The 25216-nt window shown below is 41.8% G+C and overlaps 1 protein-coding gene across 2 annotated transcripts in view; it reads right to left on the bottom strand.

The window, feature by feature from the left end:
• COL19A1 (collagen type XIX alpha 1 chain) overlaps positions 1-25216 on the bottom strand; it is a 2198704-nt gene that overhangs the window by 1857036 nt on the left and 316452 nt on the right. For both annotated transcript variants that reach the window (XM_085610910.1, XM_085610909.1), the window contains exons 5-6: positions 6562-6685; positions 3506-3781 (exon numbers count right to left, since the gene is read on the bottom strand). In XM_085610910.1, the coding sequence (XP_085467036.1) occupies positions 3506-3781; positions 6562-6685 (400 nt within the window). The remainder of the gene's footprint in view (positions 1-3505; positions 3782-6561; positions 6686-25216) is intronic.

Genomic DNA, 25216 nt, shown 5'->3' with positions numbered 1-25216 from the left:
CTAGACCATAATTCCCATGAATGGGGTAACAGTGCATATACGTGACATAAAAAAAGAGTAAAGTGCAGTTGTGCCTTACTTCTTCATGATGCTGTCAGTGCAATGCATAACAACCACAAGAAATACAGCGGCTGCACATTCTAAAACCAATCTAGAGTGCCGAAGATTTAAATAGGATAAAATTATTTTAACATAAAGTGATTTGAGTATAAAGTAATCCAACAGTGCAAAATTAGTCCCGGTTGGATAAAAGTGCTTTAGTGCCTAGCATCCTCCTTTCTCAATCATTTAAACAATTCTAAAAGTGCACCCTGCCAGTCCATTGGGTGGTCATTTCAAGGTCAGTGTGTTGTCAGTTCGTATGTGACAGAATACAAGCATACCACAAAATACAGGTTTCACAATCTTTAGCACAGAGTGCGAGATCCAGTTCCTAATGTCCCACTGCAATTTTGCCCAGAAGGCGTTATTTCGATTCCTTGCCAATTCCCACTTGAGTCTTGTTAAACCTTTCATTGCCTCCCTCAGACGGATTTGTGCAGCTGGGTCACTTGGAGCTCTCCTGAGAACTCTCAAAAGTTAGTTTATTAATTTTTTGGATTGCTCAAGGAGTGTATTTCCCTTCCAATAAGTAGGCTGGGTTGCGTTGGGACCAGTCCCCTGCATTCTGGTTTAGGGTGTGCTGCGTACCATAGCTGTGCGAAAATTGGTATGCTAGACCGTAACTGCATATATCAGTGTAAGGCTCACAAAATCATAGGCAAAACAAAATATACCTTTTCAGTGGAAGGTTCAGCTGAACGATAACTACAGAGAAGTGAATGTCAATGTGTAATGCATATGTGTTCCCAGAAAAAACAGTTGTGGGTCAAATGTACAAAATCACAGAAATTCACCAGTAATTGTTAATAACACATCCAAATTATGTCATAACTCATGCCAACCACCATAAAGTCACTTATGATGTCATCAGTGATGCCAAGTGTGATAGCACACACACTGCAAGGGGCACCGAAGACCAGAACTGGTGAATTTCAGCAGGTTTACATATTTTAACCAGATCCATAACTCACTTTCTAGCTGTATTTTCTTCAATACATGTCTTGGTGCTTTCTTTTATCATGCTCATAACTACCATCCTGCTATAGACAACAACACCTGCTGTGCAGGGCCAAAACGGTTCTTCGTATGGCCAGGCCTGCAACCAGATGCTGAACCTAACCCATGCAGCCAAACACAGCTTTAGTCTTGTACGACGCAGTCACTTGACTCATGCTCTGGGCTAGCTGCTTTCTGGAACTGCCTATATAAGGCTATTGCCTGAAGCTATTTGCTCACGCATTTATCTTTGAACCTCTGTGTTGCTTGTTTTCCTGACCAAATTCTTGCCTAGCTTCTGCCGGAGCCTGTATCTTGTTCCAGTGCACCTCGCTGCAGATTTCTCTCGGTCCTGCATTGCATTTTGCTTTATTCTATTTTTTGCCATTTGTCTACAGTCTGGTGCAGCCCATGAGATGTTCCCTTTCTAATTTGTTCGTAGTTTGTTCCTTATTTTCCTGCTATGATTTGTCTTTGCTGATTCCTTTTGGTTCTTCCCTTTACTCTTTGCTCTTCTGTCTGCTATGCATGCTCTCCTGTCACTTTGTTTTTGCTCTTTGTTTTATGTTTCCTCTGTCTGCGTTTCTCCTTTTAGAGTCTCTAGCTCCCTCACAGTAACAGTCTTTCTTGTTTACTACATTTCCTAGTATACTTGTGCTTGTCCTACCTTGTTTCTCCTCCAGTGTTTTTCCACAATACCTTGCTCTTGAATGTTTGATACAGGTTTTGATTTTCTAGTGTTTTCTCTTCCCATTCGGTATCTAGCTTTGCCGTTTTGTCCTATTAGTCCAATGCTTGCACTCCCGTTTCTTCAGTCTAGTTGTGTTGTTTACATATAGCAGTTTTCTCTTTGCCGCTTGCCTTGTACTCCTCTTGCGCTCTTTGTGTGTGGTAAGAATGCTATTTTGTCCTCATCTGTGTATAAGTGTATTTCTTTCTTAAAGGGTGTCGGTCCTGGATTCCAGGAGGCAATACCTGCTCACTCTTTGTATTATGTTCCATGTAGTCTTAAGCGCCTTATTGCAAGATTGTGATAATGCAATTTTCATAGGAATCTCGACTGGGCCTCCATTTGGATCCATAGGGGCTTATTTGTACCCAAGGGTCCATAAACAGAATTACTTCAGCTGCCTCCTATCTATAGAGTTGCAGGGTGACATCTATAAGTGTAATGCAGACTCTGCCAGCACCTGCGGTGAAGGGGGATCCCACCCTTCAGTGATTGAGTTTCTCTTGTACACAATCCTAATGGTAACCCAGTAGGTTTTCCGAAATTGGTTCCCTTTCCCTAGTTATCCTCATTAGGGTTACCTTGCTTTCTCTGCCTCCCTTGCCCTTACCTCGTTTGGGCATGTTCTTCCCGGGTGTAGGCCTTTGACTGCTCTTCTGCATTGGTACAATTTTAAAACCTAATGTTTCATGACCTTATGTGATGCTCCACTTGAGCCCCTTAGGAGCCTTGCACAAAATCACAACAGCAACTTTGTCAGAGGTGCAGTAGAGAGAGATATGTATAGCTAGCACATGCTCAGAAATAATAGAGTTGAATCAGGCTAAAGCCGATCCATGAATGCCAGCAATAGAGAGAGGATTAAGTCGAATAGGGTGAAAATCAGCATCGAATGTCTCCAATGTCTCAAGAAGGATGAGACCAGCCAAGCAATCTTGGTCAACCATCATCCTAAGCATTCTGGAGATGGCTAATAGAGCGGAAGCAGTGCTGTGGAGCAGTTGGAGGCATGTTTGGGCTGAATGTAAAGAACTGTTAGGCTCAAGAAAATCTGAAAGTTGGGAACTGACATTTTTTCTAAAACCTTAGAAATGAAAGAAAGAAGAGAGATAGTGTGAAGGTTGCAAAGGTCCTTGGGATCCGCAGCAGGGTTTATCTACAATGGGACAATGGGTGCTTGCTTCCAGTTGACTGATCTGAAATCAGACACAATTGACGCATTGCACAAATCAGTAAAGGCCAAGCAGAGGGAGGTGGTAGACAAGATAACAAATGCGTGCTAAGCAAGAATCCAAATGGGATCCTGATTTGGTGCCACTAACAAAGGCTTCGGTCCTCTCCAGAGTGAGAATAAGAACATATGAAAGGGTTCTCCATGCTGTAGCTACCATATCTGTGATCGGATCTACAGACTGATTTCATAACTAATGGGCTAGTGTAACATTTCCCCCCATGTGCTCTTAGGTTTAGTTTGTCATCAGTCATTCACCCCAAATAATGACAGACTTCCATTTCCAAGAGGCAGCTATTATTAAGAAACCAAGCTCTGAATAAATGTTTATGCACTTAAAAGGCAGTGGGCAGATAGATACACCAGAAATCAGCGCAACATGCAACACATCCCTTTTTTTACGAGCTTTTCTCCATTTTGAACATGCAGTTTATATCTGTACTCACATCCACAGGTTTTCCATCTGAGACTAGTGATACAATGGTTGTTCTCCCTTGAGCGTCAATTGTCTGCTTTTTATCAGTCTGCCTCCTCTCGACTAGGTTGCAGTCCATGTACAGTGAGATGATATTGGATTGTACACTGAGGCCAAGCTTATGCCACTGTCGATCAAATAAGGGGTGGAGTTCGCGACTTTTAAACGTGTACTGCAAAGGGTTTCCATGGTCATCTCTCGCCCCAAATTCAACTACTTTTTTCGCACCATCAACTATGATGGACACCTGCAAAGTATAAAGACATTTTAAAATATTAAATAAAAAAATTCTGAATAATAATACCTGAAAAAAAGTTTAAATATTTTCCTCTGACTTCTGAATATTACAAAAGTAAACAGACACAAAAGAGACATTCACAGTATCGCGTGTTTCACAATAATAGAGTAGTTATTAACGCTACGTGGTAATGACAGCAATGACTGGTTAGGTATACATAAGACAGCATATCGTATATTTACTGCCAGTTTTAACTGTTCATGTCAATTCCTGTCTGTTAGCAGGCATATAAGTGCCTTAAGCAAAAAAAACTGCAAAAGCCATGAACAAATTAACAAGGGACATGATAGGGGAGGAGAGACATTATTGATGGCAATAAAAATGATCATATTAACTGGTGAATATTAATATCCTTCATTTCGAATCAAAAAGAACCCAAAACACTTTAGGATCCTCTCACTAGAGAGTCAGGACAGGTTCGGTGAGATTCAAGCTATACTACTATGCTGGTCCTATCCTATTTTAAAAAATCCAGGGTTCTTGAGGAACCCAAATTATGAGGCTTAACAAACTGGAGACTTCATTTAGGAAAAGGAAGCAAGTGGAGAGAAAGGGGAACATTTAGACAGCTCATATCAGAGGGCAAAGTCGTGGTGTATGAAGTTCTCAGGCTAGCAATTTGCTCAGATGCTTGTTTCAAACATATGTTTAAGACATATGATATGAGATGTTAGAGTATGCACCAAAGTACATTTTCTAAACACAACCCTGATGCATTTTCTGTCTTAAAATTAGTTGTTTTCTTATTTGAAACAACCCACATGGTCAACCTTATTTAAGGTAACTCTTGCTAAAATATCTCCCACTGCTAGGGGGAAGGAATGATTGATCTGTACAGTGTTCAGTGAGATGGCAGTAATAAGTCTCCAACTCAGCCACTTGCCTTTAAACATCAGCTTATGAGAAAATACCTACATTTTGGTCTCAGATACACACTTTTCAATTCTGGGATACATATATTAATTTACCAAGGAAAAGCTGATTTGGTAGACTTGGCGGTACAAAAGAGAGCTACTTACAGGTAGCTAGAGAGCTCATGAGCTACTCGTTGGAGAAGCCTGATCGAAGTCATTTATCAGTCAGACCTGTTTCACCTGTCTTTGTAGCAGTCCAGAAGAACATTTTTAGGAAATGGATGTGCATTGTATGGCAAATGCCAAACATTGATATAAATGTTTTCTTTTTAATGAAATGGAAAGCACTATGAGATCTATAAAGCACTAATCCCTGGCAGCACAGACATCTGTCTCATCTTACTGGGGTAGAAATTGTTGTTTGATGGGTTGCAAATAATTTCCATGATCAAGTGTTTCAAGCTCTCTTTTTAATGCTGTGTGCATTCTGTTTGCTCATCTATCCCTACCTGTTCCTTAGTATTGATGCCCTTCCCCTTCCTAGAGATATAACCCCTCCTATGCCCTAATAAGACAACTCCTCTTTTATCCCTTGTACTCACCACCATTCAATAATATTTCTACCTCTCCGTCTTCCCTTACAATTGCTTTCTTTCTATGCACTAGTACCTCGAACTCTGCATATATTCAAGTTCAGCTGCTACTCCTGAACATATCTCTACTCCTATCCATGCCCTACCACCTCTACCCCATCTATACCATTGTATATCTACCCCTCCCTTGGCCCTCTCCATTCTTCTGTCACTTTTCCTCCTTATCAATTTAACTGTCTACCTTCCTAGATTTTATTTTGTTAAATATGAAAGATGCTTGCAAATGTTCCAGCGAAAATAGCTTTGCACGTTTTGGAATTTCTGCTCATATCTGTTTTGCATATCACGTTCATAACGATTTCTTCCATACTATAAGTAACCCTGGGTGTAGTTTGCGTAGTAGCGCTACGTGTAGCTACGCGAAGTTCACTTCGCACTACGTGAGCTACACGAACTGCGTAGGGCACTGTGCAAAGTGCTGTTCGCACTGATTGCACAGTGCCGGATGCATGTCCGCACTGTGCAATCATTGCAAACCGCATCTTGCACAGTGCACGCGGTCGTTTTCTGCGGCAGCTTTCTCAACGTGGACTGGTAGTTTCTCATCGCGAGTGGTCACGAGCATACGGGACCACTCGCAATTAGAAATCTGACCTCCCCGCGTTGAGAATCTCGCCGGTAGGTTTATTTTCCATGCTCGTGATCGGCAACTTGATGTTGCTGATCGCGAACGAGGAAAAAGTCTCGCCGGGATGTTATTTTGCTCGCTCACGGTCGCCAACTTGACGTTGAGGACCGCGAGCAAGCAAAAAATGCCCGCAACGCTACACGTTTTTGCACTGTGCTACGTGCAATTCGTGTAGCGCATAGTTGCGCAAACTACACAAACTACGCGAGCGTAGCGTAGTCCTACGCCCAGGGTTAATTATGAGCATATAAATGTTAACTATTAGTGTGGTGTCATGAGGTAAAATTAAATAAAAATTAAGGTTCTTTAACATTTTTGATCAATTGCAACATGCATTGGTAATTTTTTGTGATGCCTCTCATTGCACATACAAATTGAAATGAAAGTGTTATTTAGTGGAAGAAACACATGCAACAAATTAAAAGTGCCGATAACTGTGGTTGATAAAAAGGGACTTAATTGAGTAATTTAAGGGTACAGTTCTGTCTTACTTTCTGGCTTCAAATCATGTAAAGTGTGAATATTAAAAATAAATTTGTCATGAGCTTTTATCTAGATGATATTGTTTCTTAGAAAACTACTTGGTAATCTCACCTTCGGGCTGCCATTGAGGCTCACAGTTTGCCATAAGTACCACCGCTCCTTTTTTGTATTACGCCTTACACGGAATGTGGCTACCACAGAGTATTCATCAGGAACTCCCCCTGGGAACACCTGTCTAAAGAGGAAACAAACAGTTTGTGAAACATAACTCCTCTAGACTTGCCAATGATGCTCAACAAAATGACAATCAGCATTTAGTAGACAACTTACTTGAAAGTAATACTTTTGTAGCTAAGGATGTTCGTGAACAAAACTCTCATTACCCAGTACTCATAACAGGCACATTTATATTCTGATTTCAAAATAGCAAATTTTTGTAGGTAAAATCCTGAATTGTTGTTGTTGTATGTACATTTGGATGGAATGTATAATTGATCAAGTATTTATACAGATCAAGTGTTCTTCTCCACGTTGTAATCACTTTTTAATTAACATAAAGTCATGAATGAAAATAATTGAAGGACAGAAATTTCAGAAATTACACCCTCAAGGGTAAGGTAGTCAAATATTACAAGCACAAGTTCATAATCTGAAACATAAGATTTTGTTGTTTTTGTTCTTAGCTATGATTTACTGCGTTGTATTGGACTTGACTTGCCTCGACTTGAAATGCATTGATATATACATATATATGTATTCACTGAAAAAACCATAGATTTCAGGGGTGTTATAGTTAGCTGGACTTTTCACTTGTACAAAACCATTGAAATTCCCCCGTTATAGTTAGTTCAGCTAACTATAACTCGCGCGCCCGCAATGCACTGCTGATGATGTCACATATTACATCACTCATGACATGGTCAGTGACATCACTCATGACATCACTGATGACATCTCAAATGACATCACTGATGACATCACTGATGACATCATCCAGTGAATTTGTGTTTTTCTGAAAATTAAGTATGTTTTTTATATGTATATCTCAAGGTCGATGGAAGAATAAATGGGTATATAAGTGTCTAAATGGATGATTTGTTTTTGAAAAATTGATTGTGTAACTGACTGATTAAGTGTATCATAGTGAATACATGGCTTAGTGAGTAATGTTTAAATATGTAAATATCTGTATCAGTCTCTCACTTTGTGTATAAGTGGCTGCATGGGTTGGTGAGTAGCTACATGGGTGTCTATATAGGTTATTAGTTGGTTTTTTGAGTATCAGTCTGAGTGTCTGCATGGTTCGGTGGGGGGTATTACGTAGTGCATAGGTGCATGAATGAGTGACTCACTGTTTGTATGTGTTGAACACAGCATGTGTGCAGGACTGTATGGGTGGATGAGTGTATGTATGGGTGTGTTAGTGAGTGAATGACTGTCTCAATAGTGTCTTTATGAGTAACTACATATGTTTTAAACTAGTATATGTGACTATTGGTGTATATAGGTGAGTATATGTGAGAGTGAGAGATTGAAAGAGTTCCTGTATGAATAAGTATGTGTTTCTATAAGTGATTGTTTAAAAGACTAAGTATGTGTAAGTTTCTGGAGAAGTAAGTGTGGTGGTATGTGTATAACTGTATATGCAAGTAAATGGATGTTTGATTCTTTATTAGCATGAGTGACTATGTGTGTGAGTAACTCTATGGATGAGTGGCATTTTGTAACAGGATGTATAGGTGTATGAGTACATTTTGAATGTGTGTATCAAAGGTTATATTAGGGTGAGAGGAGGTCTGCCACTCTATCACAAGGATGATGTCATCAGTGATGTCATTTGAGATGTCATCAGTGATGTCATGAGTGATGTCACTGACCATGTCATGAGTGATGTAATATGTGACGTCATCAGCAGTGCATTGCGGGCGCGCAAGTTATAGTTAGCTAAACTAACTATAACGGGGGAATTTCAATGGTTTTGTACAAGTGAAAAGTCCAGCTAACTATAACACCCCTGAAATCTATGTTTTTTTCAGTGAATTTCTGAGGTTTTTTAAATGCTAATTCCTAACTATAACGTGCCTGAAACCTATGGTTTTTTCTGTGAATTTCAAAGGTTTTTTAAGTGCTAATTTCTAACTATGCCTACAGAGATAGGACATGTGAAGAAAGAAGAAAAAATGCACAGAAAGAAAAAAAAGAAGTGCAGAAAGAAGCAACAGAAGTCCTCAAAGACGAAGAAAAGTGCAGGAAGAAGGATAACGTGCAGAAAGAACAAAAAGAAGAGCAGAAAGAAGCCTTGTTGCAAAATCATCCTGTACCCTCAACTTTTTCAGACGGATACTGGTGGTAACTGAGTCTAACCAGTCCTAGAGCCAGTGCTATGTTAAAAGACACTTAGAATACAGTGAAAACACCTACATACACTAGGGAACATTATGCGTTGGGGTCCCCCTGTGATTAGCATGACTTCCTCTGTAAGCCCCTAGTATATAATAGGGCATGGGGATTAAAATTACCTCTTAAAACAGGCCACAGGGCGTTTTTGCACACGTTAACTCAGGCCCCGTCCCCTCCCTTCACCACTGTGTAAACAAGCCCTGTGTCCGTTTTTAGTTGGGAGATTAAGTTCATTTGAATCCTGAGGGTCCCTAGGGTCCAACTAGCCCACTAGGTACCTCCAGTAAGTGCCACAGAGCTGCGTTGCAGAGAGGTGTAAAAAGTGGCACGGCCTGGACCACCTCTCTGCAATGCAGCTCAGTGGCGCTTACTGGAAGCACTTGGTGGGCTAGTTAGCCCCCAGGGGCCCTCAGTATTGAAGGGAAATTATATCCCCAATTTAAAACGTGCCATAGTGCGTGTTTGCACACGTCACCTCAGGCCCTGTCCCCTCCCTTCACCACTGTGTAAACGCGCCCTGTGGCTGTTCTAAGTTGAGAGATTAAGTCCCCTTGAATCCTAAGGGTCCCTAGGGTCAAACTAGACCACTAGGTACCTCCAGTAAGCACCACAGAGCTGCGTTGCAGAGAGGTGTAAAAAGGGGCTTGGCCTCAGAACACCTGTCTGCAGCGCAGCTCCCTGGTGCATACTGGAGATGCCTGTTGGGCTAGTTGGCCCTCAAGGACCCTCAGTATTGAAGAGGAATTAATTCCCCAACTTACAACTCACCAGGGGGCGCGTTTGCAGAGTGCTGCAAGGAGGGGGTGTGGCCTCCGGCGCAATGCCAGTCTTTTATTTATTTTATTTTTTTAAGAAGGAGGGCTGTGTGGCCCCCCCTTCTTTTTCTAATTTATTGGCCCTGATGACCCCATCCCCCAGGGCCTGTCTCCTAATTATATTTTTTTGACCCCAATCCCCAGGGCCGGCCACTGTTTTTATTATTTTTTAAAAATATATATTTATAGACACACCTAGGACATGCTGGACAAACCGTACGTACCTATCACCATGACGATTTGCGTGATATTCATTAAAAGGCGACTATGCATACAATGAATCCACGTGGAATGTATTTACACCACTAGTGAAGCTCTGACATGTCTGATGTCCTACCGTGCCTAATCCCGGTAGACACCCTTGTCGTTTATTTATACAAACATGGGTAGCTATTGACGGGCACATTTAATACACATGCACACCAAGCCATTCAAAGGGGATTCGACAAAAATTCGACCAAAACTATGCAAGAAACCCCCCTCATGGTTAATAAAACACACATCCACTGCCGGATGTGTAATACTTTTTATTTTACTCTCTGGAAAGGGGACGAACATCACTTGAGAGTCACAGCGCGCTCCTGGCAGAGCCCAATGCTGTGTTACACTCACCATTGCCTGCTGAGTGCCACACACCTCTCTGTTGTATTCCACTAGCTAGTGCATATGCTATGACACTCTCTAGCCCATGTGCACTGTAACACCACCCCGTGAATATGTCATGCCACACTTGTCTTCGCACGGGTTGTATTGCCCCATCTAACGTGCCTTCCTCGATGCCTATGTTATAACGCACAGTGCTATGCCATACATATTACAATCTGGGATCCATATCTTTGTCACAGTGCATATGCAACGTTACACTCCCCAGCACATATTTTATATTACAACTTTAGAGACTAGTTAGGTTACACAACACTGCCCTGTGCATATTACACTCCAAGGCGCATATCGCATAGCACGCGCTAGTGCCTGTGCTATCTTGCGCTCTCCAATGAATCTGTCATTGCGCACAATGTATTGCATATTATATTTCACGCCCGGTTCATCTTATATCACACTTTTTGGTGCATAGTTTATACCATACACTATATCTAGTTTTCATTTTCAATCGTGCTCTCAGGACTATGTTCTATATAACACTGTGTTCACCTACCCTTTTCACGGGCATTACATTTTGCGATAGGGGGTGGAGGGTCAGGGGGTGTTTCTGCCAAGTGAGCCTGGAGTCACAGTCACAAACGTCCTCTTCTTCCTGAATAACAGTGAGATTATGCTGCATACTTGTTCATATTTTACAAAGTTCGCACAGACACATGTTTTAAAAACAATAAAGCTCCTAATACCCTCCTTCTCTGAACAGTTAGCTTGCTGCCCCATCCCCCTCCTCCCTATCCTCTGTTGTGTGAATCCATGGACTAGCCTCCTCCCTCCTGCCATGCATGGTCTGATGTGCTGCCACTGCCCTCAATTTAGTATGATGTACCAGTCCACTCCTCCTGCCCTCCATTGCCCAATTCTATGCCCCATCATTGACCTCCTGTTAAACTCTGTGCTTAGCTTGCTGCCCCTATTCTCCTTCCCACTGCCCTCCGATGTCTTTGTGCATGCCCCTGCTCCATCCTTTTTGCCCACCATGTTCCATGGACCTGCCACTCCGATCTACTCTGAGTGTTCTGTTGAGCTGCCACTCCCCTCCCACCTGCCTAGCATTGTCAGATGACTGTAACCTGTCCCTGCCACCGCCACCCTGCCTTTCCACATGCCATGCCCCTATCCTCTTCCTCCTGTCCTACATGGTCCATTGTACTGCCACACCCTTCTGCCCTCCCTGGTCTGTTGTGCTGCAACTGTTCCTCCTGCCTGCCCCGTGCGGTCTGTTGTAGGCCCCTTCCCCTGAAATTTCTTGTCTGTGCACAGGTCCTGACCCTCCCTTCTATCCTCCATCGTCCTTTGTGCATGCCCCTGCACCCTCCTTCTTGCCCATCATAGCCATTGTGCTGCCACTAACCCTCCCACTTGCCATGCATGGTCTTCTGTGCTGCCATGGCCCCTCCCACCTTCCCTGTGTGGTCAGTTAGCTGCCCCTGACCCCCTCCCACCTTCCCTCCATGGTCTGTGTGTATGCCATCACAGTCTCACTGTTGCTCTTCATGGTGTGTCTTGCTTCTAGTGCCCATCCTGCCTGACCCCCATGGCTATCTTGCTGCTCCTGCCCTGCCCCCTTGCCCCCAGCCCTCTGTTTACATGTGCAGACCCCTACTCCCTCCCTCCTGGCTTGTCTGTTCCATTGTAATGCCCCTGATCCGTCCCTCCTGCCCTTTATGGTCTGTTATGCTGCAGCTTTCTCTCCTGTCTGTCCATTATGGTCAGCTAGCTACCATTGCCTCTTGCCCCTCTGTTCTCTGTTGTCCATGTGCATGGTCCTGTCCCCTCCCTCTTGCTTTCTATGGATTGTTGTGCTGCACTCCCGTCCCGCATGCCCTGTGTGGTGTATTGTGCTGCTGCAAACCCTGATGCCTGCCCTGCAGGGTCAGTTTGGTGCACCTCTCCATGTCCCTCCTGTCCTCTGTTATCCAAGTCCATGTCCCTACCCCATTTCCTTCCATGATCCAATGTACCATACTTGCGAACATTTTGAACTTGGTAAGAGGGAGATTTTGAAAAAAAACTGGGGTATTGATTTTCCCCTTTGAGTTACATTGAAAAAGAGGAGATTGTAGACAGGAGACAGATCAAATAAAGCCCATTTGAGCTTAAAAACATTGGACGTTTCCTGGCTGAATCGGGTCTGTTGGCATGTATGGTTGTACTACCATTGCCTCTTCCTTCTGCCCACAATGGTCTATTACATCGCCACAGCCTCTCTTGTAAGTCCTGTATTGTTGGTTTGTTGCCCCTGCCCCCCTTTCCACTGCCCTCCATAGTCTGTTGTGCTGCCACGGCCCTTCTGCCTGCTCAGCGTGGTTAAATTGTTGCCTTTGCACCCTCCTACCTGCCTTCAATTTTCATAGTCCGTGCCCCTGGCCTCTGCCTCTCAACAGTATCCTAATGAACAACTAGATTGCTAACATTCTATATTTATTACAAAAGTGTGGAACGCCTGACGTCATCTTGATGTAATCAAAACTGTAATACCTAGAGCATTTCCTTTAGAAATTACATATATGAGAGGGTCTTATTGGCATCAAAATTATGGTTAGTGCTCTAAAAGACTAAAATAAGGACATATTTTCTGAGTTTTCAAATAGCGACAAAGCACTTTTAAATTATTTATTATCTTTATGTTTTTTTATCCAGTTGACCACTTGATTAAATGTTGCACTTAGGAGAGAGGATGTGGTGTTACTTCCAGAACTGCAGACTTTGCAACTGGGGAACCAGGTTGGAGTTTCTGCTTCAGCTCGACATTCTGTGATTCTGGTCAAATTACTTATTCTCCCCATGTCTACAACCAAAATGAATTTGTTCTTGTGTGATGTAACCAATGCTCATGTAAAGCACTCCAATACCTGACAAGTCTGCACTATATAACACTGCAAAAACACAAAATAATAAGTGTTTTGCACACTTCTGTCATTGGGCTATATTTGGGCTACATCTGGGTGATTTTGGGCTACATTTGGGCTCTTTTGTCTCCGGTGGCCATCTTGGGAGATTTATTTGTTATGAAGTTTCCTAATTTCCTCATGTACTGCATTCAGTTTTTTACTTTGATTCCATCATGAAGGTATTCAGATATGTCACACATTTGCCATAAATTCTGAATGTTACTCTAGTTGCTCATTAGATCACTGTATTAAAACTACTGTTCACCATGGAAGTCTGCTCCTGGTATTAAAAGTGCATGTTTCAGTCTGCATGTCAGAATTTTTTAATGAAATAGAAGAGGATTTGAGAAGTCACTCAAAATGTGCCCTCATTTTCTATCTTCAGCATTAATCATAATTTCCATGGCAAAATGAACCCCCTCATTGTGTTACTTTTTAAATTAAATGTTTTAAGTGTTACCAGTTTATTCCAATCAAGATGGCTTCAGGTGTGCCATACTTTTGTCATAATGAAGACAGTAAGCGCTCTAGTTGTTTTTAAGAACACTCTGGGACATTCTGTCATTGGGCTATACTTGGGCTACATCTGGGTGATATTTGGGCTACATTTGGGCTCTTTTGTCTATGGTGGCCATCTTGGGAGACTTATTTGTTATGAAGTTTCCTAATTTCCTCATTTAATGCAGTCTCCTCAGTAGGAAATACTTTCAATTTTTTACTTTGATTCCATCAAGAAGGCATTCAGATGTGTCACACATTTTCCATAAATTCAGAATGTTAGCACTCTTTTTGCTCATTAGATCACTGTAGTAAAGCTACTGCTCACCAGGGAAAACTGCTGCTGGTATTGAAAGTGCATGTTTCAGTCTGCATGTCAGAATTTTTTAATGAAATAGAAGAGGATTTGAGAAGTCACTCAAAATGTGCCCTAATTTTTCTTTCTGCAGCACTAATCATACTTTTTATGGAAAAATGAACCCCCTCATTTTGTTCCTTTTTAAATTAAATGTTTTAAGAGTTACCACTTTAATCCAAGCAAGATGGCTTCAGGTGTGCCATACGTTTATCATAAGTAGGACTGTTAGCGCTCTAGTTGTTCTTTGGAACACTCTGGGAAGCTGCAGTAGAACACAAAGGAATCAACTGACAGTCTCTGCCCTTGTTGGATGTACATGTTTTACTGAGAATGTCAGACTTCATTCTCACATGACTGAGAAAGATAATGTGAATTTACAGAAAATAAGCTCTCAATTTAGCTTATAGATCACCTTCCAAACCTCTGTGGGAAAAGCATGAGAAAATATTTTTCTCTCAATCATGATATCCCAGCAGAAGGCTTTTTCACATGGTGAAATCACCTTAGAACATACCACAATTCCTAAAATGAGTATGGTACCATCAACAAATGATTTATAATGTAACTAAAGTCTTAAAACCTTCTATTAACTGCAATGCTTCTTAATGAGGTGCTATCATGTATATTGCTCCCAAGATGGCTGCCAACACTTCTTGGATGAAGTGCTGACAGCCAATCAGATCTCAGGATGAGATGTGTGGTTAGGCTCCGCCCACATATATATATGATTTTACTTTTGATTTTCTCAGGAACTACTGAACAGATTGACACCAGACCTGCAAAAGGCACTTCCCTGACCTGAGGACTACCTCTCTGCCAAATTTCAAGTAATTCTGTTCAGCCGTTCGGGCTGTACCTTCAACTAAAGGTCCTATGGAAAAATGCATGGGGAAAACGTGTTTTGGGACCCCCCTTTTTTCTCAGCCCCCGCTTGACGAATCACCCCGAGACTTTCAGGATAGGAGCGGAGCGGAGCGCCCCACCTATTTTGAAAGTTTTGCGAGGATTCTTCAACCGGCACCAAAGTTATTCCAAATAGAATGTTGCGGATTTCCTATGGAAACACGGTCCTAACTATAACTATCTACTGGCGACCGCCAGTAGATAATATATATATATATATATATATATTCACTGAAAAAACCATAGGTTTCAGGGGCGTTATAGTTAGCTGGACTTTTCACTCGTACAAAACCATAGAAATTCCCCCGTTATAGTTAGTTCAGCTAACTATAACTCACGCGCCCGCAATGCACTGCTGATGATGTCACATATTACATCACTCATGACATGGTCAGTGACATCACTCATGACATCACTGATGACATCTCAAATGACATCACTGATGACATCACTGATGTCATCATCCAGTGAATATGTGTTTTTCTGAAAATTACATATGTTTTATATATGTATATCTCAAGGTCGATGGAAGAATAAATGGGTATATAAGTGTCTAAATGGATGATTTGTTTTTGAAAAATTGATTTTATAACTGACTGATTAAGTGTATCTTAGTGAATACATGGCTTAGTGAGTAATGTTTAAATATGTAAATATCTGTATCAGTCTCTCACTTTGTGTATAAGTGGCTGCATGGGTTGGTGAGTAGCTACATGAGTGTCTATATAGGTTATTAGTTGGTTTTTGAGTATCAGTATAAGTGCCTGATGTCTGTATGGTTCGGGGGGGTATTACGTAGTGCATAGGTGCATGAATGAGTGACTCACTGTTTGTATGTGTTGAAGACAGCATGTGTGCAGGACTGTATGGGTGGATGAGTGTGTGCATGGGTGTGTTAGTGAGTGAATGACTGTCTCAATAGTGTCTCTATGAGTAACTACATATGTTTTAAACTAGTATATGTGACTATTGGTGTATATAAGTGAGTATATGTGAGAGTGAGAGATTGAAAGAGTTCCTGTATGAATAAGTATGTGTTTCTATAAGTGATTGTTTAAAAGACTAAGTATGTGTAAGTTTCTGTAGAAGTAAGTGTGGTGGTGTGTGTATAACTGTATATGCAGGTAAACAGATGTTTGATTCTTTATTAGCATGAGTGACTATGTGTGTGAGTAACTTTATGGATGAGTGGCGTTGTGTAACAGGATGTATAGGTGTATGAGTACATATGATGAGTGAGTACATGTATGAGTGACTGTATAGGACTGTTGGTGAATGAGTGGATGTGGATGTGGATCTTACAATTACTGAGTAGGTTGATGTAACTGGTATTGGTATGTCCATTGTTTTGAAAATTTTAATTTCTATTTTTGAATGTGTGTATCAAAGGTTATATTAGGGGGAGAGGAGGTCTGCCACTTTATCACAAGGATGATGTCATCAGTGATGTCATCAGTGATGTCATGAGTGATGTCCCTGACCATGTCATGAGTGATGTAATATGGGACGTCATCAGCAGTGCATTGCGGGCGCGCGAGTTATAGTTAGCTGAACTAACTATAACGGGGGAATTTCTATGGTTTTGTACGAGTGAAAAGTCCAGCTAACTGTAACGCCCCTGAAACCTATGGTTTTTTCAGTGAATTTCTAAGGTTTTTTAAATGCTAATTCCTAGCTATAACGTGCCTGAAACCTATGGTTTTTTCAGTGAATTTCAAAGGTTTTTTAAATGCTAATTTCTAGCTATGCCTACAGAGATAGGACATGAGAAGAAAGAAGGAAAAACGCACAGAAAGAAAAAAAAGAAATGCAGAAAGAAGCAACAGCAGTCCTCAAAGACGAAGAAAAGTGCAGGAAGAAGTATAACGTGCAGAAAGAACAAACAGAAGAGCAGAAACAAGCCTTGTTGCAAAATCATGCTGTACCCTCAACTTTTTCAGATGGATACTGGTGGGAACTGAGTCTGACTAACCAGTCCTAGAGCCAGTGCTATGTTAAAAGACACTCAGAATACAGTGAAAACACCTACATACACTAGGGCACACTATGCGTTGGGGTCCCCCTCTGATTAACATGACCTCCTCTGTAAGCCCCTAGTATATAATAGGGCAGGGGATTAAAACTACCTCTTACAATGCACCACAGGGCGTGTTTGAACACGTCACCTCATGCCCCGTCCCCTCCCTTCCCCACTGTGTAAACACGCCCTGTAGCTGTTTTAAGTTGGGAGATTAAGTCCCCTTGAATCCTGAGGGCCCCTAGGGTCCAACTAGACCACTAGGTACCTCCAGTAAGCGCCACAGAGCTGCGTTGCAGAGAGGTGTAAAAAGTGGCACGGCCTGCACCACCTCTCTGCAACGCAGAGCAGTGGTGCTTACTGGAAGCACCTGGTGGGCTAGTTGGACCCCAGGGTCCCTCAGGATTGAAAGGGAATTCTTTCCCCAACTCAAAAACGCGCCACAGGGCGTGTTTGCACACGTCACCTCAGGCCCCGTCCCCTCCCTTCACCACTGTGTAAACGCGCCCTGTGGCACAGAAAATCATCCATTTACACACTTGTACACCCACTCATTCTTCAACAGGCCTTTCCTTATATTTTTTAAACATATTAAAACTGTTCAGAAACACATACTCAATGGATGATGTCATCAGTGATGTCATCAGTGATGTCATTTGAGATGTCATGAGTGATGTCATGAGTGATGTCACTGACCATGTCATGAGTGATGTAATATGTGACGTCATCAGCAGTGGATTGCGGGCGCGCGAGTTATAGTTAGCTGAACTAACTATAACGGGGGGATTTCAATGGTTTTGTACGAGTGAAATGTCCAGCTAACTATAACATGTGTGAAACCTATGGTTTTTTCATTGAATTTGCAAGGTTTTTTAAATGCTAATTCCTAACTATAACGTGTGTGAAACCTATGGTTGTTTCAGTGAATTTGCAAGGTTTTTTAAATGCTAATTCCTAACTATAACGTGTGTGAAACCTCTGGTTTTTTCAGTGAATTTGTAAGGTTTTTTAAATCCTTTTTTTTCATTTTTTTTTTTAAACAATATGCTACCTATGTTTATAATCATTGATTTACTGTATCCTGCAATATAGAAAGGTTCACCTTTTTTAAAAAAATGGTTAGATATAGTTGAATAACATAGTTAATATCTTCTACAAACCATTATTTTTTTTTTTTTAGGATTTTTTCCGTGCGCGTACGGTAAGCTTACCGTACGCGCACGGTACGTTTTATGTACGGTGCGCGTACGTAATGTTTATGCTCCGTGTGCACATGCGTACGCGATTTACGGAGGTGTCCGTAATACGCGTGCGACGCGTAAGCGCTTGCTCCCTACGCGCACGCGCGGGCGCACGTTGCGCGGAACCGCCGTATGAGCGCGCGCGCGTGCGCGCGTGCCTGTAATGCGCATGCGCGTGTGCGCGCGTCTTACGTACGCGCATGCGTACTTTTACCGTTCGCATACGGTAAGCTTACGGAGCGCGCACGGTAGGTCATGTGATCCAGAAACAACACTTTTCATTGGTTTAAACTTGTTTCATTTCCAGAAACTTCCAACACCACACCCATTCCCCTCATTACTGCTTGTGATTCCTTAGGAGAAGGAGCTGAATTGTCTTAGGGCTACAATGGCAGAGCAGCAGTCCTCTTCTGAGAGTGAGCAGGGCAGCAGCATCATTAGACAGAGAAGGAGGAAACAGAAGAATTCTTTTGTTTGGGAGTATTTCACATTTCCTGAGGGGCAGAAAAAGGTAAATGCTCCATTAGTCACCTGCTCACTTTGTGAGCGTGTCTTCTCTAGAGGTAATCCAAGGAAGAAGTATTCCTTTGGTAATCACACTATGTTGAGACACATTAGGGATGTACATCCCAGGACTTTTGCTCGACATACTGAAGCAAACCCTTCAGTAAGTCACCCGAGAACATCCGCAGAAGCTCAGCCGAGTACATGTTCGGCAGCTCAGCCGAGCACTTCCTCTGCGGTGGGAGCATCACCCTCTTCTGCTCCTCTGGACATCTACCCTCTGTTTCAGAGGGTACAAATAAGGTGCATCACTTGTTACTCTCTTATTGCTGTGGGGGAATCTAGTATTCCTCTAATAGATAATAAGATTGAGCAGCACAAGTGCGGTTCCTTCTAATATTCCCATTCTTTCTTTTCTCTGTCCCTGTATTAACACAAGGGCTCTTTTAAGAGCCACCCTACCTCACAATTTTTTTAAAAAATTTATTTATTTCATCAGTTTAAAAAAAAAAAAAAAAATTTTACCGTGCGCCTTTTTTTTTTTTTTTTAAATAAAATGTTTATTACACCCTTCAATGTACTTGAGGGACCACAAGAGAAATGACAAAAGCAGAGTGAGGAGAACTGAAAACAAGGAACTACGAAAGTAAATGTGTGATAAATACAGATATTTCAAACTTCCCTGACCAACTTAATTTTCATTAAATGTTTTTTTTAATGGAAACAAACATTTCTATTGGTTGCCAATTTCATCCCTTTCCAAATGATCCCTTCCCCCAACATGACTTCTGACTGCTACCATAGCAACAAATCATGGAACACTGGTGTGAGCAGAGAGGCCAGAAGTTCAGCACACAATGTTTCTAATACAAAGAGCAAGAGTGCTTGACTTTTCAAACCTAACAGCAAATACAAAGTAATGTTCTGTGTGAACACATTTTTCTGAAACAATACAAAACATGCTTGTAAAAATCTAAACATACAGCCTAGTTTTAACTGTAAAATGGTTTGAATCAGCCAATCAGTTCTTTATTTTTTTTTAAAAAGTATGTTAGCCTCCATTTTACATCTATCTTTCTTTTCATATTGCCATTCTACTGAAAGACACCTTCTGAGTACATCCAGATCTCCTTGGAAGATGTTCACAGTGTGGATTATAGGTCACAGCTATGTCTTCTGGAGTGAAAAGTTTGCAGAAAAAAGAGGTATTGTGAAAGACCTTGCTTTGCCAAATGTAGACATTAAATGGATTGGTCAGAGAGGGTTAAAGAGGCACCAATTAATGCCTTTGGTGAAAACCTTTCTACATCTCCCACAGCCTAACCTTATTATTGTGCACTGTGGTGGAAATGACCTAGGCACTTTAACTGGGGTAGGTCTGGAAATGCTTATTAAGGACACCTTTGTGCAATTGATGTCACTATTTCCACAAACTGCCTTTGTATATTCTAATATATGCCAAAGGCAAAAGTGGAACTGGTCCAACCAATTTTGTCCGCAGATTGACAAAGCAAGAAAGCACGTCAATAAGTCTGTTTCTGCTTTCCTCAGAGACTATGGTATGGGTTCTATATACCACAACAACTTGTGTTACAACATGCAAGACATTTATAGAGGAGACGGTGTACATTTCAATGATGAAGGGAACAGAGTCTTCCTCTTGAACTTTAGACTCGGTACTTACTTATAGGTACAAAAAACACTTCATGAACACAACGGCTCTTTTTAGAGCCAACCAACATCCAAACATTTCATTTTGATTTTTAAATCTATTTTTTTTATTTTTTTTCCCGCCGTACGCTTACCGTACGCGCACAGTGCGCGTACCCCGCGATTTTTTAAATAAAAAATAAAAATGTATTTTTCACACTTCTGGGTCCTTTTTGGACCCCCTGACAAAGGGTAGGGGGTCTGCAACTCTCTACCTTGCCCCCTTTTCACGTTCTCCACCTTTGTTTTTTAGTGTGGGACACACAAAATGGCGGCCGACACTTCCTGATTTCGACCGACTGGAATGTTTACTGTCATGTAACCACCAATCAGAATTACGCTCGCGCACGGCAGCGTGCGCGTACGCTATGCTTACCGCACGGCGCGCGCTTATAGATATATATGTACTTTTGACTGAAATATTCTCAGGAACTACAGAACAGATTTACTTCAGATATTCAAAAGGCACATCCCTGACCTGAGGACTACCTCTCTGCCAAATTTCAAATAATTCTGTTCAGCCGTTCGGGCTGTACCTTGGACTAAAGGTCCTATGGGAAAATGCATGGGGAAAACGCGTTTTGGGACCCCCCTTTTTTCTCGGCCCCTGCTCGACTAATCATCCCGAGACTTTCAGGGTCGGAGCGGAGCGGAGCGCCCCACCTATTTTGAAAAATTCGCGAGGATTCGTCAACCAGCGCCAAAGTTATTCAAAATAGAATTTTCAGATTTCCTATGGAAACACGGTCCTAACTATAAATATCTACTGGCGACCGCCAGTAGATAATATATATATATACATATACATATACATATACATATACATATACATATATATGCTAAAAAAACAAAGTTTGAATGGACATTAAAATTTGATGAAAATGTAAGTTAAAACATAACATTTGAAACAAAAAAAATTGAAATTCACTAATTATAGTTCAAATTTATAAACAATAATTTGCGCACTTGTGAATTTCAAGTTTTTTTAATGTAAGGTGATATGTTGTTACCATTTTTATCCCCACGAGGATGGATGAACCACCCCCCCCTTTGGCCGTGTGTGGAATTGGGTGGCCGCAGGGCCTGGATTGCAGCCAGGCCCTGAGTGCACCCCCTGCCTTTGGCTGTCTGTAGCATGTGGTCGGCTTTAGGGCCTAACCTGTGGACAGGCCCAGTTTCCACCCCCCCCATGGGCCCCCAACGCTCAACCATGTGCAGCACTGTGCTGGTCGTAGGGCTGGATCTGGCTCAAGATACACCCACCCCACTTTTTAATTTTTTTAAAATTAATTTTAGATTGTGCTCGACTCTCGCAAGATTAAGAGGAGGTAGCACTGGATCCCACAAAAGTTCCACGGAATTGGCGCAACCCAATTTGTTTTTTAAACTTAGCCCTTGGGGTGGGAGAGCCCTCAGGAACCCCCTCCCCCAACAACATCCATGAAGTCAGGGTACTACTACCCTGCCCCTTATGCTTTATTTGCTTTTATTTTCAGGACACAAGGACGAAGTCCTCATGTCCTGTATTGGCGGGCGCAACATTATTCTTCATGTTGCAGCCAATGAATCAGGGCATGAACCCTAGAGCTAGGAATGGCTGACTTGATAAAAGCCCCTTCAGCCAATCAGATTGCTCTTTTTTTTTTTTTAAGGTTACAGGCCTTTGGGACTCAGTTGAACCCAACATATATCGATACATTTTGAACCTTAATTTCTCAAAAACTGCCCAATGGATTTCCACCAAATCACAAAAAGCACTCTTTCTGGGTAAAGATATAGTTTCTGCCACATTTGGTGTAATTCCGTTCAGCTATTTAGGTTGCAGCGTTGTTCAAAAATCCCTATGGATCCCTATGATGCTTTGCCCCCCCATTCCTTTCTCTCAGGCACCTGCTTGCCGGATCACCCCAAAACTTTCCAGGTAGGAGCTGAGATGGATTAACCTTTTTTTGGGAAAGTTTTGTGAAGATTCGTCAAATGGCACCAACTTTAATAGCAAAACAAAATTTACTTTCCTTGGTAACTAGATCCTAACTTGAACTACAACTGTGTAATATGTTATTGTTGTAACTTACCTGTTTCATGTTGTGTTGGTACCTTCCTACCTCCCCCTGCCCTCCCACATGGGATCTTTCAGTGGGAGCTCGATGAGAATGTTGGACAGTGAGGCTAGGAGGAGACTGAGGTGAATGGAGAATAAACAAGCTTATTCTTACCTTATTGACTCCATCTCTTCTTTGATTGAGGATACATATATTCACTGAAAAAACCATAGGTTTCAGGCTCGTTATAGTTAGGAATTAGCATTTAAAAAACCTTAGAAATTCACTGAAAAAACCATAGGTTTCAGGGGCGTTATAGTTAGCTGGACTTTTCACTCGAACAAAACCATTGAAATTCCCCCGTTATAGTTAGTTCAGCTAACTAAAACTCGCGCGCCCGCAATGCACTGCTGATGATGTCACAGATTACATCACTCATTACATGGTCAGTGACATCACTCATGACATCACTGATGACATCTCAAATGACATCACTGATGACATCACTGATGACATCATCCAGTGAATGTGTGTTTTTGTGAAAATTACATATGTTTTATATATGTATATCTCAAGGTCGATGGAAGAATAAATGGGTATATAAGTGTCTAAATGGATGATTTGTTTTTTAAAAATTGATTGTAAAACTGATTAAGTGTATCTTAGTGAATACATGGCTTAGTGAGTAATGTTTAAATATGTAAATATCTGTATCAGTCTCTCACATTGTGTATAAGTGGCTGCATGGGTTGGTGAGTAGCTACATGAGTCTCTATATAGGTTATTAGTTGGTTTTTTGAGTATCAGTATGAGTGTCTGTAAAGTTCGGTGGTGGGTATTACGTAGTGCATAGGTGCATGAATGAGTGACTCACTGTTTGTGTTGAAGACAGCATATGTGCAGGGCTGTATGGGTGGATGAGTGTGTGCATGGGTGTGTTAGTGAGTGAATGACTGTCTCAATAGTGTCTTTATGTGACAATTGGTGTATATATTTGAGTATATGTGAGAGTGAGAGATTGAAAGAGTTCCTGTATGAATAAGTATGTGTTTCTATAAGTGATTGTTTAAAAGACTAAGTATGTGTAAGTTTCTGTAGAAATAAGTGTGGTGGTGTGTGTATAACTGTATATGCAATTAAACGGATGTTTAATTCTTTATTAGCATGAGTGACTATGTGTGTGAGTAACTCTATGGATGAGTGGCATTGTGTAACAGGATGTATAGGTGTATGAGTACATATGATGAGTGAGTACATGTATGAGTGACTATATAGGACTGTTGGTGAATGAGTGGATGTGTATGTGGATCTTAGAATTAGTGAATAGGTTGTTGTAACTGATATTGGTATGTCCATTGTTTTGTTTCTATTTTTGAATGTGTGTATCAAAGGTTATATTAGGGGGAGAGGAGGTCTGCCACTCTATCACAAGGATGATGTCATCAGTGATGTCATTTGAGATGTCATCAGTGATGTCATGAGTGATGTCACTGACCATGTCATGAATGATGTAATATGTGACGTCATCAGCAGTGCATTGCGGGCGCGCGAGTTATAGTTAGCTGAACTAACTATAACGGGGGGACTTCAATGGTTTTGTACGAGTGAAAAGTCCAGCTAACTATAATGCCCCTGAAACCTATTGTTTTTTCAGTGAATTTCTAAGGTTTTTTAAATGCTAATTCCTAACTATAACGTGCCTGAAACCTATGTTTTTTTTAGTAAATTTCAAAGGTTTTTTAAATGCTAATTTCTAACTATGCCTACAGAGATAGGACATGTGAAGAAAGAAGAAAAAACGCACAGAAAAAAAAAAAAGAAATGCAGAAAAAAGCAACAGAAGTCCTCAAAGACGAAGAAAAGCGCAGGAAGAAGGATAACGTGCAGAAAGAACAAACAGAAGAGCAGAAAGAAGCCTTGTTGCAAAATCATCCTGTACCCTCATCTTTTTCAGACGGATACTGGTGGTATCTGAGTCTGACTAACCAGTTCTAGAGCCAGTGCTATGTTAAAAGACACTCAGAATACAGTGAAAACACCTACATACACTAGGGAACACTATGCGGTGCGGTCCCCCTGTGAGCAGCATGACCTCCTCTGTAAGCCCCTAGTATATAATAGGGTAGGGGATTAAAACTACCTCTTAAAACGCGTCACAGGGCGTGTTTGCACACGTCACCTCAGGCCCCGTCCCCTCACTTCCCCACTGTGTAAACACGCCCTGTGGCCATTTTAAGTTGGGAGAAGTCCCCTTGAATCCTGAGGGTCCCTAGGGTCCAACTAGACCACTAGGTACCTCCAGTAAGCACCACAGAGCTGCTTTGCAGAGAGATGTAAAAAGGGGCACGGCCTAGACCACCTCTCTGCAACACAGCGCAGTGACGCTTACTGGAAGCACCTGGTGGGCTAGATGGCCCCCAGGGTCCCTCAGGATTGAAGGGGAATTATTTCCCCAACTTAAAACGCGCCACAGGGCTTGTTTGCACACGTTAACTCAGGCCCCGTCCCCTTCCTTCACCACCGTGTAAACACGCCCTGTGGCCGTTTTTAGTTGGGAGATTAAGTACCCTTGAATCCTGAGGATCCCTAGGGGCAAAATAGCCCACTAGGTACATCCAGTATGCGCCATTGCAGAGAGGTGTAAAAAGGGGCATGGTCTGCATCACCTCTCTGCAACGCAGAGCAGTGGCGCTTACTGGAAGCACCTGGTGGGCTAGTTGGCCCCCA

This window comes from Triturus cristatus, chromosome 6 (genome assembly GCF_964204655.1).
Source record: "Triturus cristatus chromosome 6, aTriCri1.1, whole genome shotgun sequence".
In the NCBI taxonomy this organism is placed as follows: Eukaryota; Metazoa; Chordata; class Amphibia; order Caudata; family Salamandridae; genus Triturus; species Triturus cristatus.
The sequence above is the reverse complement of the archived record's forward strand: the minus strand, read 5'-3'. Positions and strand labels throughout refer to the sequence as shown.